This window comes from Epargyreus clarus, unplaced genomic scaffold, assembly GCF_041222505.1.
Source record: "Epargyreus clarus isolate Ecla_fem2 unplaced genomic scaffold, WU_Ecla_fem_2.2 ptg000027l, whole genome shotgun sequence".
Lineage (NCBI taxonomy): Eukaryota > Metazoa > Arthropoda > Insecta > Lepidoptera > Hesperiidae > Epargyreus > Epargyreus clarus.
The window spans coordinates 6,437,681-6,454,581 of NW_027332234.1; the positions used below are offsets into that span (position 1 = coordinate 6,437,681).

The 16,901-nt window shown below is 33.7% G+C and overlaps 1 protein-coding gene across 5 annotated transcripts in view; it reads left to right on the forward strand.

The window, feature by feature from the left end:
• Positions 1-16,901, forward strand: part of for (cGMP-dependent protein kinase for) — a 170,288-nt gene that overhangs the window by 118,265 nt on the left and 35,122 nt on the right. Inside the window, exons 1-2 of one of the 5 annotated variants that reach the window (XM_073088852.1) lie at positions 4,868-5,051; positions 13,186-14,981. The exons of 3 other annotated variants lie outside the window; for them this stretch is intronic. In XM_073088852.1, coding sequence (XP_072944953.1) covers positions 13,337-14,981 — 1,645 coding nt within the window. In that variant the 5' untranslated portion in view covers positions 4,868-5,051; positions 13,186-13,336. Of the gene's footprint in view, positions 1-4,867; positions 5,052-13,185; positions 14,982-16,901 lie in introns of those variants that run through there. One more of the 5 variants, XM_073088851.1, reaches the window with a different exon arrangement.

The window sequence follows — 16,901 nt, forward strand, 5'->3', positions numbered from 1 at the left end:
GTATTATCAAGTTTATCTTTCGAATCAGCATCAGCACCTTTGCTTAGCAGGGCAAAAATGAATATTGGGTCATTGTTTAACACAGCTGTATGAAGTGGTGTTTTACATTGGTGTTATTTTTATTGTTTACGTGAAAATCCCAGAGGAGTTGTTGAATGACATCCGAATTGCCAATGCTAACTGCTTTCTTTCATAATTTATACCATATCCCAGGTCCTCTATCTTGGATAAAAGTAATCACGGAAAAAGGATGATAGAGCATCTTTTAAAAACAGGCGCTGATGGCAATACTCAAGAGAAAAACGGTCAACTGCTTTACATCTAGCCATTTCAAAAGGACGTCGTCCAATCATCGATTTAATATTACAGCATGATGATGTTAATATCAAAAATAATTCTAGAATTTCTTCTCTTTGTGTTACTGCTGCCTGCAGAGATTTTAAAACTGTTAGTAGTTTAATTAATTTTACAGCTCGAGTTAATAATATAAGTTGTGACTATGACGATGAGCTGAAATAATATATGCCTTTACATTTGGCAGCAAGAAATGGGAACATTGAAATAGTGGAAATCTTGTTAAAGGAAGGTGCAGATGTTGAAGTTCTGAATGAATAAGGATGATGAGACACCGCTTCATGATGCTTTTAACAACGGACGCGTCGAAGTTGAGGTCAGGTCAGGTCAGGTCAGGTCAGGTCAGGTCAGGTCAGGTCAGGTCAGGTCAGGTCAGGTCAGGTCAGGTCAGGTCAGGTCAGGTCTGGTCAGGTCAGGTTAGGTTAGGTTAGGTGATCGGCGCGCCTGGTAGATTCCTTTATTGGTCTTAACGCAGACCTTCCGGTTCTCAGGAAAACAAAAATCGCTGATCCTGTTTATCCTAGTCAGGATAACGGGTCAGAATGTTTAAAATATTGAATTGTCATCGGTCCTTAATAAGTATGCCAAATTTCAAGTTAATCCGACGTTTTGAAGGGGGTTAAAATCATGTTCAAAGATTCCGTTACATACTAACATACCAACATACATACGTCTGAAGCTAATAAAAGCGTATTAAAAAGTTAGCATACTCACAGTGTACATCATATTTTAAAAGTAGTTTCGAATCATACATTTTTTATCACTATAAACATTTTTTATGGCAAAGATGTCAACTTCGTTAGTCATATCATCAAGATCTTAAATATCAATCAAGCATTATTAATTGCGATAGAAATCGATCTAATGATCCGTTTCTTATATGCCACACATACAGAAAATAGGTATGCAAAACAGCTCACTGAAGTTTTTATAGCTGTTGTTCTTAACATCATAGTTACACGTTCCAATTCCTCATCTAATAAGTGGCGGAACATTACTGTGACGAATCGAGATGATATGTGGTTGTATCTAGATTGCTCGGAGACCACTTATCTTTACTTGGTCGTATAACGTTTGTCTCCGTGCATGCATTCTCCAAAGTTGACCATCCGTAACGAACGATTTCTCTCTTCAATCACAGTATTTCTGTGCTCTTTGATATATTAAGCTCTACATAACAATACTAATTGTCATTACTGAATGAATTATGAATTTATTTTCTTTCATACTTTACCCATTTAGACTTTTTCATTACTTTAATTTTTATCTTCAGTTTAAAATTGTTTGCTAGAATTTACTTATTGGTGATAAGACAAGTTAAGACAATAATAAGACAACTGAGTTTACGCTTTGTTTACGTTTTTAGGTTTGAGTATTTCACAAACGTTCAGACAAAGAAACGTTCTTTTCATCATTTTCTGTTATAGTTTACGGTTTTCATTTAATGTAAATAAAAAATTATCATGTCATTGCGGTTACATCAAAATATCATAATTTTAGTGTTAGAAATTGAAAATGACAATCATGGTAAGTAAGGAGCAATTTTGTAAAACTTCCGTTATATGTTATAAATACCGTTATATGTTACCGTTATACTTGGAATTTAAAATTTCAATATTCTATTATAATACCTACTATAATTATCTCATACATTTTGACTAATAAAATATAACGTTAACAAGTTATTATCAATAATCTTCAAGTCAATAAATAGCATTTCATGTAATGGAAATATAAAAGAAGGAAGAGGTCTAATGCAAGTTAAATTTACCATTTACTACATCTATATTGTTTTACCGTTATTGTAAATGAACTGCCACGTCTAACTGTGAGATTTACTACTTATCCCATTGAAGCAGTTGGCCAAGGTAATACAAGTAACGTGATTTATTACTAGCACACCTGATAGACTTTAGAAAGTCTATGACAAGGTATCACATAGTACTGAAACAAAATCACTTAATTTATATACAGCCATAGATTTTTTGTTTAAAATTGAATATTTTAAGTTGTATTGAAGTTTCTCTTCATATAAAAAGAAAACTTAGAATATAATAATAAAAAAGATCTAGTAAATGTCAATGTTTAATTATTATTAATAGAAATATAGTACAGATTTCAGTGTTTATCATTTACGCTACGACAAAAAATGCGTTTTTATTCATCTGGACTATAGGAGATAAGAAATAACTATTCGAGCTGATCGCATTTTTATTAGATCGGTCATCTATTAGATCACTGTTAGCTAACAATGAACTTGCTATTATAGCACAATCAAATTGCGAAACCATTGTAAATCTTGTTTTGCTCATATCTCTTATAACAGTCATTCAAATGTTATTTCAACACTGTCATCTTATGTTCTTATATCTTCTATCTGGTGTAATAATTGTTTCCTTAATAATTGTTTATATTACATTATATTGCAGTCCATATCTGAGTGCAGCCTATGTTGTAACGATGACTTAATTAAAGTTGACAGGTAATATTATTGGCTACTTAAGTATTGTCGTAATATGATTACGTTAAGATTTGCCGGAGAGCAGGATAATAATCTTTAAAAAATCGTTGAGTAGATTTTCCACCAAGAGAGGATTAGCAGCTGGGTTGAAAATGAAAAATTTAAGTGGAATGCATGGATTGCATTTAATATTTATTTGGGAGACGGCAGCAGAACCGATATATTTCAAGATTTATTCATCAAAATTACACTGTTTTCTAATTGTTAACTATTAAAATATTGGAAACTGTGAAAGTTAAAGATGTTAGTACCTTTACCACGGTCTAATTTGCGTCACAAATGAAATCGAACTGAAGCTTCCTCACGATTAACATTTCTACTTTTACTTGAACTTTCGATTAGCCTATTAGTTAAGCGTGGTGTTTTAACTTTTTGTTGTTAATTAGCTACCTATATAATAGACAGACTTAGGTTTTAACGTTAAAATCGATGTAAATCCTTGTACAAAAATAATCCTCGCTTAATCTTATAGCAATAATGCTATTATTACCGAGGTATTACAAACAATAGATTTTAATGAGTTACAAAAAAAAGTTCTCAATATAATTATAGATTTATGGTGAAATTTGATAAGGATGAGCGATTCTATAATTCGCTGAATTATGCTTTTAGTCGCTCCATTGAACTGTTCATTCGTCGTTCCTATCCAGCAAGTTAGATTTTCTACTGCTAATGCCGCAATCAACTTATTATCACTTTCCTTTCAATTTTCTATAACTTTCACAGTATCAAAATTACGCCGCAGTTTTACGCAACCACATAAATAGTTTCCGATGACACTATGGTTGTTGAATTTTTAGTAGAATCGTTTAACTTTATGCCATAGTTTAAAAGCGGACTTAACCAACTGACTTTCTCGTCATTTTATTGCAATATGTCGAAACATCTTACATCATCGGTAATATCACTGTGTGCTTTACGTTTTTTTATGTCGCTCAAATTTCTCTTTTATTCTGTGGATTAAGTTGAAATAATACATAGTGAACTAAGTTAACTTTTAATAAAACACTTTACTAGAATATGTTTAAGTAGTTTACCCTTGGTAAAATATTAATTGTAATTGGACAAGTTTCGTATCTATGTCAGCAGCGGACAGATACCACTGTGGTCTAGTTGGAAAGGTTATCTAGTATCTTTAAGTATACAAAGTATATATTCTAACTTGATTCTAGGGAGTTAGATCAAAACTTTTGAATGAATAATTTTAAATTTGACATTAATTTGCATTTAGCAACAACATATTAAGCAACTACCTACATTAGATATTGCATCTAATGTAGGTAGTTGCTTAATATGTTTGTAATTCTATACCTCGCTCTGCTATTTTAATTGCTAGTAATAGTTATTCTATATCTATTTAATTTTATGATACAAAGCCAAATTAATTCTAATTATTTTAGAAACAGCACTAAAATAAATAAACGTTGTAGTTTGGGTCATTAATTGGAGGCCCTAACCTTCAAATATAACATTCGAGTAAATATTCGGTCACGGGCAGTGACTTAAACTGATTTACTTTTGATACTTACCTTCACTAATTGAAATGTTATTTATATTTAAACTGTCATTTTAATTGACTTCAATCGTAAACTTTGATACATCTAGATAAAAATATTCTTAAGTGTTTTATAATATTCAAGTGCATGTATAACATTTTACTATCTTACGATAATTTCAAAGGTAATTAGAGTATACAATTGTTTGAAATTCTTAACATTAATTCCATTATAAGTGTTCAGGTGATCAAACAATAATTCAAACATTCGCTTGTCCTTGTAATACGTCATTCATTTCACAAGCTGTCTAGATATTAAATCATTTCACATTCATTGTTTTGTTTATTTTGTCTATCAAAGGTATGAACTTTGAGCTTTCAGTCCAGGTAAAACCTTTTGTCTTTGTCAGCGTGTTGCGTCTCGCTCGCACCCGTTGGCACTATGCGCAGGAGTTGATCACATCGGAGTAGAGTAGTAAGTTGAGCTAGTAAGCGGGGCGACGCTGACGTGATTGGTCGTCGCGCTCGTGTCACGCGTCTCGAATTTATAATACTCGCGATCAAATACGTTGTGAGAGCAATGTTTTAAGCTTTGTTCAGTTTTTGTTTTGTGCGCTTTATTTCGGGGAATCGTGTTTTGAAGCCCCGCAAATGTAGTGATGTGAAAAGGTGTAAATCAAGGTGTTTTTTCGCGCGTTGCAGCTGTCTCTGTACCACAATGTTTTTAAAGGATGTCTGTTTTAAAATCTGTCTTGTGACATGAAGGCAGCTAATCCTCGGACACCGCGCGCTACAATAATTACTGGCATCAACAATGTGACCTGTGAATATAGGATTTAAGACAATGGAATGATTTATCGAAACACTTTAAGCACTGAATTAAGCACTTACCTTATGAATATAATATGTAGCCATGAAAAGTTGACGCTTGAAACCGGTATCATAATTCTGTTTGATATTCTATGCAAGACCTTTCCTAAAAGGCCTGCAAACATCAAAAGGTTATATTGCAAACAGCTCGTGTTTGCGTGCACTACCTGTATATGTCGTGAAAGTATTTCGGAGCGGTGTCTTCACGGTGAAGATATTTTAGCATATTAATGCCGGAGACCTGAGCTTTCTACACACGTCTGACTTTCAGCCTTACCGTGACAACGAACTTTTCTGTCTTGATTTATGTTTAGAATCTTAATTAATTTATCTTTCAATTCGTTCTCGTTGCTTAACAGTACTTGTATTCTTCACTGCAGTAGTTCTGTTATTTGCATATGGACTGAAATTTACATTATTCATATACTAGTCGGGAAAGAAGTGAACTAAATCAATATTTGTCCTGATTTCCTAATTAATTATTGCAGAACATATCAATTCATGCTTCAGTAACTCATATTGTAATTAATGTTGCGCTCGTTCTTAGTACATTACCCGTTTATCGGCGCCATTGGCTAATTCAATGTGCAGCTATAAATCATTGTCACGTTTGTGTATTGAAACAAATTCAAACAATGATTAGAAAGTAGCATCGTTGTATCAGATTAATATGAGTGATGTTTAGAGTGCGTTACGAGTATAACAATGTGGTACGAGCTAACAGTAAGCTATTGCAATGATTTTATCGCTTAATAACCATGTTAGAAATGACTGGCATGAAATCATAGAAAGTTGTCATTTTGTGTATAAACAATTATTATTGCAACATCAAAATTATACATGACAGTAGCCTTTATCTCATGTAAACGGGAAATTACACAGTTTCGTAAATGGATTTTCCTCTGTCCAAGTAACATTGTAAAAAGCGGGTAACTAATTGAACAAACTGCAACTATGACAGGAACAGTTGTTCTGTTAAATACTCATTTAAATGCAGCTCATGGGTCCTCGAATCACTGTACAGTTTGGTTGTAAGTTGAATAAAAGCAACACTATTGTCTATGGCTCGGGACCGTTACAAAAAGAAATAAATCCATACCCGTATTGTCCCATTTAAGTTCCCGACTAATAATAATTTAGTCCGACAATCGGTCTTCCCCTCCGTACTTTGAGTATCTGTACTTTATTGATTTATTTAGGTACTTATTCAACGTATTTCTTTTGTACGTGACTATTATATTTTATAGCCATTTCGTGAATTGTTTTCGTCTGTTTCGTGACAGCTTTATCTTTACTTACCACATGTATTAGTTCATGGATATCTTCAGTCTCAAAGTTATTTTATCCCTTTATAATCATGTCAGCTTTACCATATTCTATAAGCTCTTTATAGTGCATATTTTTTGCATGTTTGAATGTATTACACGACTTTATTATTATACTTAGCATCTGGTCCAAAGACTTACAAAATACTGGTTCTATAAGTGGGTGCGATGTTATATGCACCAGTTAACAATATAAGTATAGCCGCACAGGCCACCAGGTGTTTGATCCTTTCTGGGTTAAATGGAGATCCTGTTTTAGATGGGACACAATAGCCCGTTTTATATTTACCTGTTTACATATAAATCTTTCCAAGTACCTATTGTGTTTCAATGTTGCGGTCTTAATTTATTTTTTTAAAACATTGTTAGTTTTTGTCGAATACTCGTCAAGTTGAATTTTTATAGTCAGCCATCTATCAGTATTTAGGTTGAGAAGCATGTTGACTGATTTGTCCTTCAAAACCCTTTGCCCTTCTATACTTTTATTGGTCAAGTACCCTTGCCTTATTTATGTAATTAATACGAACTGGACGAATAGCTTTCGTATTCAATTTCCTTTTATAGATATATACGCCCATACTTTGTTTAATTATAGGATAATAGTTTATATTAGTATTAAAGAAGATTGGACACAAGAGGTTCACATGTTTAGCATAAAATATTTTAGTTTAAAATTTGTTTATTAATGGCAGGTCATGATTATTAAGCTCAATTCCTCTCGGGCATGGGTCGGTTTTATCTTATCGTTTCTAAATATAATTACGAATATTTCTTCTACAGTTGCTCCGTATTTGTTTCCATCACATTCTGGATCGCGCAACAAAAACCACATCGGACCTACGAGTAGAACATCGGACACATTGCAACTTTGCAACATTGTTACTTGCCGTTCACACTTACAGCATCTAGGCATTGGCCGTCGATTTCTCAAGTTCCTGGATTCGATTCTAACATATCACTGCTGGTCGCTCGAGTGTATATGTGGACCAATAAACTGGTTTCAACTCGACCATCGGTCGCTGCCTAGAAATCGTTTTCTATTAGTACGATCGTGCGTGTAATCATTAACACTAATTTGTGCATGCATGATTGATCTAATAATTAAAAGGCTCCTTTTGTGGATTTTTCGTGCTGATAAAGACGCTGATTAATATTTCAGATCCAAGAGGTCATGCTTCAAAACGTGTTTGCGTCAAGAACATATTTACTATGCGTATGCATTTGCATCGCGTTACTTTGAATTAGAATTTATTGAACGCATAATTTTATTGAAATAGAATTGTAATAATTGAAAAAAAAAAATCTACAATGTTTGTTAGCATTTTTTGTGCATTTAGTTCAATATTCTTAGGGCACTATTTTGCTGTGGATAGCCAGTCTAACATTTTAATGAGATTTATTTTATCTAAAGTCAGATCTTTTGTCACGCTAATTACCTACACCCTCTCTTAATGAAGTCTTAAAATTGATACTAAATATAGGTCTGCTACGAGGTTTTAAATAACGTTCAATAATTATTTCAGCACAAGTAACTAATTTTATTTGAATACTTATTGCACCTAAACTTGAATGAACAATGAATAAAAATATCACAAAATCAAAGTTCTATCTTAGAATAATCTTTTGTAGAAGTACCGCTAAAATGCAATAATGTAATAGATAGATAACACTATCGACACGAAAGATTACCAGCTTTAAATAATAAAGAAACAGCAGTTGCAGTGGATCCAATTCGGTTGCAATCAGTTACAAAATCAAACCTTTTTGCTCTTGCAACATTTTAGTGTCCCGTATCAAAATTGAATAAACGGACCCGTCTGCTCTCATACTCTTATTGATGCTTCATGAAAGGCCGTAGACATAATAATAATATTTTTAGTTCAATATGTAGTAGTTGTAAATATTAATAGAACTGATGAAGTAGGATTGATTAAATACTTATTATCGATAAACTATAGTATTCGCTTAACATAATTTATCGTCTCTGATGTAGTAAGAGAAAATAACCACAACTAAAATCAGCAATTTTAGTTGTGGTAATTATTAAGATATCGAGTAGCCTATCCTTAAGATTGACATTAAAACTGTGGTTAAAGTATGTCATGATAATAAAAATTACATTCACATTAAGGTAGTGAATGCAATCCCGACTCGATATCGTAAAGTTGAGATCCCGCGGGATTAGAAATCACAATCCCGCGGCATCCCGAGATTTTCGGGATCTCGTCTAGTTAAAAAACCACATTACTGTAAAGATGAAAACTGCTTGTTGGTTATAGTGAGATTAAATGAAACAAAATATTGTTGGGCACAAAAGCCTTTATCCTTTAAAGTTAACTAAAGTAACGAAATAATTAACAGTTTTACTAAAATAATCAAAACAAGGTATCATCATCATTATCAACAACCCATTATTGTCCCATTGCTGGGCACGGGTCTCCTCTTAGAATGAGAAGGATTAGGCAATAGTCCACCACGCTGCCCAAGTGCGTATTGGTAGACTTCACATTTGAGATATTTTTTTTACATTTCTCAGGTTTCCTCGCGATGTTTTCCTTCACCGTTTAACAAATGATAATTATTTTCTAATACGCACATAACTTTGAAAAATCAAAGGCCTGAGATTTTAACCTCGGACCTCTCGATCGAGAGGCCGAGTTTCTTAACCTATCACTGCTCAAAACAAGGTATAGAATAGTTAAAGATCGCGAGATCGGGATCCCGCGAGATCGGGATTGCATTCCCTACATTAAAGTGAGTTTTATCGAGGCATAAGGCATCGAAACATATATCTGTTACGAATTAATACGTACGGAACTCTATATTCCGTCTAAGCGGTGCAGCTTTTGATCTTAGTATGCATCGCACATTGACGTGTCTGCAATAAATAGCAGTGAAAGTGCACCAGTAATAACAATAAATGTTAAAAACTGGCTTCTGTGCGGCTAACGGCGCACGGTAAGTGCCAACTTATCTCGTAGGAAATCTTTAGATAGTCTGCGCTTAATAAATCCCCTATCGTAGTCTTTAATTCTGTTTTATGGATCTGTATTGTCTTGTGATTTGTTTTATTTTGAACTGTAATTTCTAGTTTTTTATTATGTTATTGGTTTTAGCTCGATCATCGTTTTGAACATCACAATATTTAATTCTACTTCAGCGTCTGTTACGATCATGTCATTTTCTTTTTATAAGCTATGGTGGCTTATGACATTCCCTATATCTTTACGCACAAGTCCCGTTAATATTGAGCTAGCCGTTTCCATGGTTACCGTACCAATAAAACAAGATATTCTGAAGATTTTTTTTCACAGAAAATGCTTCTTGGAACCTACAGACGGAATTTTATTTCATTATTTGTATTGATATACACCAGTTAAATCGGGGCATAGGTTATGTAACAATTGCATCAATATATTTGGCATGCACTTGTTGGCCTCTCGACTCTCCCTAAAAGGGAGGCTAAAACGTTATGTAAAGAATTCGTGCTTGTATGCATTTTATGTAACTCTTGCTTTACTTTTAAGTCCTGACTCAAAATGGAGGCTTAAATATGCTCGAAGTCAATGTCCCTGTCTATTTGTAAAATGGATAGGTACTTATTTTAATACATATTTTTTAATTGTTTTAAGTTCTATGGTTGAATCTAAGGCAAATCAGTGGAGCTACTAAAAGGTTAAAATTATATCATAACATAATATAATTATTATGTAAAAGAAATATATAAGGAAATCTTTGCAACAAAAAACTCACTATCTTGACAAGTATTGTGAACTTCAATTTAAATTTTTGCCACACACTTTAGTTAGCACGGCCCTGGAGGCCTAGTTGTTTGCTCGACAGTAAAGTCCGTAAGGCCTTATGTAATGCTTGGGTCCCGTGACGCATTTGGTCTTGCAATATTTAAAGTAGTAACACTAAAACTGTAGCACGGAAACATAATCGCATTTGATAATTGTTAATGGACATCCATTTTCGGCTTCGCCGATACATCATGATGTTTTTATTGACAAAATTTTGAGGTGACTTAATTTTATTTTCTATTATCTAAGTAGGTATGATGTAAAAGATAGTTTGCACGGCCCTCGAGGCCTGGTTGTTTCCACAACAGTAAAGTCCGGTCCGTAAGGCCTTATGCAATGCTTGCTTGCGTCCCGTGACGCATGCGTTGTTGCGAAGTTGTTTAAAGTATCATACATATGATTTATTTATTTATTACGGGCATACCAACTAAGTACATATTATGTAAAATTATACCTACATATTAGTACCTACATATTTTATTTGTATCTTTTTTTCATTTATTTAATAAAGAAGACTTACAAAATAAACATAATTTGAAATCTGCCAAACTGTAGGCCAGTTTGTCGGCAATATACACATTTTATATTAAAGTAGTATTTGAAAGTCTATTATTTATGTATACCGTAAAAGGCAGTAGTTATGGCCCTCGAGGCCTTGTTGTTGCTCGCCAGTAAGGTCCGTAAGGCCTTATGCAATGCGTGCTTGCGTCCCGTGACGCATCCGTTGTTGCGAAGTTTTTAAAGTATCATACTATAAAGTTCGCACGGACTCCAACTAGCACTTGAGAGTTTTTTTAAACTACCATGTTAATATTTGCCGAATTATTATTTTTATTCCTACATAATTTACATGTATGTAATATACACGTTTTATAGGTACTAAAGTTGTTCTATTATTAAGGAACATCGTAAAAGAACTTCTTTTACGACGTCTTTAGACGTACTTAGGGCCACGTCTAACGACGTTTTAGACGTACTGAGGTGTAGCCCTCGAGGCCTTTTTGTTGCTCAATAGTAAGGTCCGTAAGGCCTTATGCAATCCGTGCTTGCGTCCCGTGACGCATCCGTTGATGCGAAGTTAGGTCGTTAGTTAGTTTAATTCGGCTGAACCGGTTCTTAATGTCAATCGAAAACGGATGTCTATTTCGGATGTATTTGACAGCGTTTTAATTAATTCAGTATTTGTAAATAAAACAAAAGCAGGTCTCTAGGTTAATCTAGTTGGTCGTTGTACGATTTTAAAATAGAAAAATAAATGATTAATATGTAATACTTATACGTTAACGATTCACGTAGAATAGCGGTCACCAAACCGGTTTGACGTTCAGGTTCCAGGTTCGATCTCCGGGCAGCCATACATATTTAATGACTAGATTTTTGTTTTGGGTCTGGATATTACGAAGGGGTGATAAGCACTTACTTTTAGTAAATCCTACATAATATTAAGAGAAATAAATAAAACAATAGGTACGTTACCTCATACAAGTATTTTTTTTCTCATACCGATTTCTGCAAGAGCGTTTATTTCCGTAGGTAGATAATATCAAAGGTTCTATATGCGAACCTTGGATGAATGACATTAAACTACATGCCAGCAACGGATGAGTCAACGTGGCCATTGAGTCACGAAATGACACATTTGTTTTAGTAATGATGTTCTCGGGAACAAGACTGCTACCGTAGCATGGATCATTTGTTACGTAGAAATTATGTTATCTCATCATAGTTACACTTGAATATAGGTAATTAAAATCATTGAAGGACTAAGGGATGAATTATTGTGTATCATTTATTAGTTGTAGTTTTTGACTACTGGTGGTAGGTTACTGGTAGAGAAATATTTCCAAATAATGTATTGCTACTGAACTCTGTATTTGACGATTCTAGGATTTCCCTATATGTAGATTACAGTAGAATAAAGATGTGGGTATTCTTAACACATATGTAATATTTGTAATATAATATACATATATAAATTATTTAAAATTCATTAATTTGTAATTTTTCATACGTTCCAAGTTATTAGTAAGAACATAATATTAGTATCGTAAAAAATAGTAACTGCGCTCACGCAATGTCGCTATTAGTAAAAAGCTTATTACCTATTTCGTACGTAACGTTTGCATAAATAAATGCTCATTAACCACTCAAGTTTCACTTACGTCCGTCATATTTCTAATCATATGCCTATAAAAGTGAATTAATGCGTGAAGTATGCCTGCACGCAGGCAATTTACTACGTTAAAAAATATTTTCATATCCATAAAATTGACATTTAGCCTACCTATACCATACCGGTTTCCAGTACTTTTATTGAGTATAAGGGTTAACGATATTTAAATATTGCTCAAAAGCGCGGTAAGCTTTACAACTTTGAAAATGTTTTGCAGAATCTTCTATCTAAATAACGAGTCCTCGCGAAATTTACTACGATCTCTAAAACAAACGCGAACATTTATTTGGAATCAGGATATGCATGATTCTTTTTTACCTACAATATACTTGAATGCCTATATAAATACAATTCATCGACTTTTCATTTCTAGTTCGTTTTTATTCACTGCAAAAATACAAAGACTGAAGAAAAAATCATTCCATTGTGTGAAGTGATTACGTCATTATCATTACCGTTACGGATTCCGTTAAAACCATATTGTACTTTAATCAGATAAATGAAGACTGTACACGCATAAGTTTGTTATCCTAAATCACGTGTTCTCTATATAAAGAAACTAAGATCAGTGAGATAAATCATCTCCATTCCAGTATTGATGCCAGAGTTGTTGTAGCTAACAAAATATATTTTTATATTCTTAGAAAAGAGAAGACAATATTGAATGAACAAACATTTATGTGAACTGAATTTACAATAACATTTAAAAATGGGAAGATCAGCGCCAATGAGAGGTCAATTGTTGAAGTATATTAGTACGCACGTAGACTCAAAAGTAACAGGTTTTTGGACATTATGAAAATCAAACACTATCCTGGAAAAGCGGTCATGGAGGACCCGTGGCTATCTATCAACGACAGGACTATGGACCTGGTCTATGCAGCTAACTGGGTTGGAGCTAAGAACCTCAGCAATTACAATGAAAATGATGACCAGTCTAATAAGGTGAAGTTTAATTCTATATCCAGAAGCAAATCGTGTCGAGATGTAGGCCGCAGTAATGATAAGGAGTATGATAACAAAACATACTCGTATGAAGACAGCGGCTATAGTTACTCTCATGAAGTTCCTAATGAAAACTTATCTCAATTAGCAAAATATCAACAAAATATAGAAGAAAAAGCTAGAGCAAATAATAATCTTTTACTCCAAAATAAACTGAAACATAGTTACAGTTTTAAGGATATGCCAAATGGTTACAAACCATCAACACTAAGAAGAGTAAAACGTAGAAATTTTACAGAATGGGATATTGAAGCATTTTCATCAAATGAACGACAGCCCCCCGTCCCACCTCAACGCAAAGATTCTCTTAAATATGCTCACCGGCAAAGAAAAGCGGATTCCAAAAAGAATTACTATCCTTTACCTGATCCTGGACCCGTACCATTAGATCCATCCTCAGAATCTTATTATGAATATTATTCAAGAGTAAGTCAGCAAAACAATGACACTGATAGTGATAAGATAAAACAGCTTCAGAAAGATCCGAAAAAAGACAAAGGCATGAGTAATGGTGACTTGAAACCTAACGGATCGGTACGTGGTTTCGGCAATGATACAATGTATCAAATCATAAATTCTATGGCAACTCTAGATTTATCACCCATTAAATCCCGATCAGGAAAAAAGAACCTCGACATGGATAGTGATGCGGAAGATTTGGGGTTATATATGCAGCCCATTAATAATGCCTCGTTATCTACATGCGAGCAACTTCCTGAGCTCACTACGCAACAAGAGAACGAACGTAACGGACGTGTCGAGGATGCCAAGCCTAGCTTTCGTTCTAAGTCATTGAGAGTAAAAAGCGAAGGAAGAGCGCCCCTCCGAGCTTATCTCGACACGGTTCAACAAGACACCAAAGCTTACAATGGTGTTACTGTCACTCAACCGAAAAGAAATCTCTCGCCGAGCGAACAGCTGACGTTAATGCAGTACGATATGTTCCAAGGAAATCAAAACTCACCTGCTCCTCTGATACATAATGGATTTCACTCTGTGGACTTAGGAAAAGAAAGTGACTATCGGACTACAAATGGTGCTAGTAAGCAAGCTAAGCGTGACAAATATGGCAAGTTATATAATACTGTTAGAGTAAAAAGTGACGATAGGTATGATAGGTATAATGACATTTTATCGTTCCGATCTCCTAAGGAGCGTATTAGTGAAGAACGCGTGGTAACTAACAATGGTGTTTATTCAAGAAGTGCTAAAAGTTCGTCAAGTGGTTCAGATTCTGACTTTTCAATACCACGACCTAAGTTAATTGTGCCGGTGCATACATACGGGACTCGTAAGAGACGGACCGGAAATCTCTGTCAGCGAGACAGTACGGCTACTGAATCATCATTGGATGCTGGTATACTTCTAGACGTCACACGTCTGGAAGGGGCAAATGACAAGTCCATTGAGAAGCAAAATCAAAATGACGAAACAGGTAATGATATGTTTTTCATAAGCTATTATAGAAATAACGCGTATATTACTGTACCGCTCAATATTCCGTTATCGTGAAGTTATTTTGATCTCATATGTTTGCTGATGTTGATCGATGACTGTTGTCACGCGATATACCTACTTTCGAGGTCTTGCTATAAACTTTACTTCACATTCTCGTATCTCCAAGAAAGTAATATAAATGAAACACCGGTGTCATACATAATCTGTTAAATAATCAATGATATCAAATGATAACACTGATTGACATTTTTATCATTGTCTAGATCTGTGACGTTGCAATTTTCATACAATATTATAACTCTGACATTTTAAAAATAGCAATAAGGTATAGTGACCGATTATGCAAATAATTGAATTAGATATATAAATAACACAACCAACTTTAAAAAAATAAATAAAACTTCCAATTTGTTTTTTTTTAATGATTACATTCATGGTACTTAGCAACTAACTTACTTTTTTTTGAGGACAAGATGGAAATCCTCTGAAAAGTATGTCTACCTTTGAAGTAGAAAACAGCAGAGCTTAATACTATGGTTATTAGGCAGAAGTAGCAGTACTCATAATTCACATTCCACTACCTACTACTTCGAGCGATTACAACATGTTGGTCCATTAAAATTAGAGTTCAGATGCCTTAGCGTACAAATTGAGGTACTCGCTTGCTAAACGAATCGAGCAAGGCATATCAATTAAAGTTTGCTGCGCTCCAAGTGACCCAGTTTTAAATCAAATCATGCATGAATATGAGAATAATATTACTTAGTTACCGAACCTCATTACCATTCCTGACAGTTTTATTACAATATCGGAATATCCTAATTGCTATTGGCTCCAATTTGTTGAAAGTAGGTTATTCGCGAAGGGCAAACATAATTTCAAATAATTGTGTAGTTCATTTATTTAAATCGTTTTTATACATATATTAATTATTATTTAATTTTTACACAATTTTCTATATATTATTTAATGTTTTAATGTTCAATTATATTTTGTAATATTTTATTAAAAGGATATTATTAATTTTATTTAATCGAAATATCATTTAAAAAATATTTAATACACATGAGTTAAAAATTTGGCTATAATATATCTTATTAGGCTTACATTTTTTATACTTAAGTTTATGTTATTTTCATCAATTCATCAATAATCGTTTGAATCGTATATTTTATGGCCATTGTTCAATATAATAATTTATTTACAATCATCTTCGTCTCGTATTGCTCTGGTATTGAAATGATCTCGCGAAACTCTTGTTAATGTACGCAAATTCGAACTTTCGACCCGCAGTGCGTGGAGTCGCCTTGAAATACTTTCGTTGCGAGCCAATCACTTGCGTCCGTTGGCTCTCTGTAATTAAAAGGTCCTGAATCATGTTACTGATGAAATTCGCAAGCAAAAGGCGTATCCTGTATGTTCGTACATTACGGATAATATGCAAATAACTCTGCGTTTATTCGTCCTAAACTTTCCTCAGAATATTATAATCCGGCCTCTAGTCAAATGATTGTGCAATTATTACACAACATATCTAATGAATTGTATATGTAAAGTTAAATGAAGCATTCATAAAATAAAATTTAATGATAAATTAGTACATTGTACATCTAGTTTACTTACTTTGTTTAGACAGACTAAAGTCAAAGGTTATCAAGAAAAAGATAATTTCCGCCTTCATAGTGTATTTATTATTACTTACATTTATAAATTAAGCGAAGAATAAATAAAATAAAGCAGCTCGTTCAAATATCAAAGTAAAGGAGTAGATCTCCTTGAGTTTATATATAATTGAACTTTGTCATAAATGAAACTAACTTTAGCAACTTATCGAGCAAACGTAACATTTCGTATTCTGGCAACAACGTTAAACAATCGGCAACTTTTTCTTCGATAT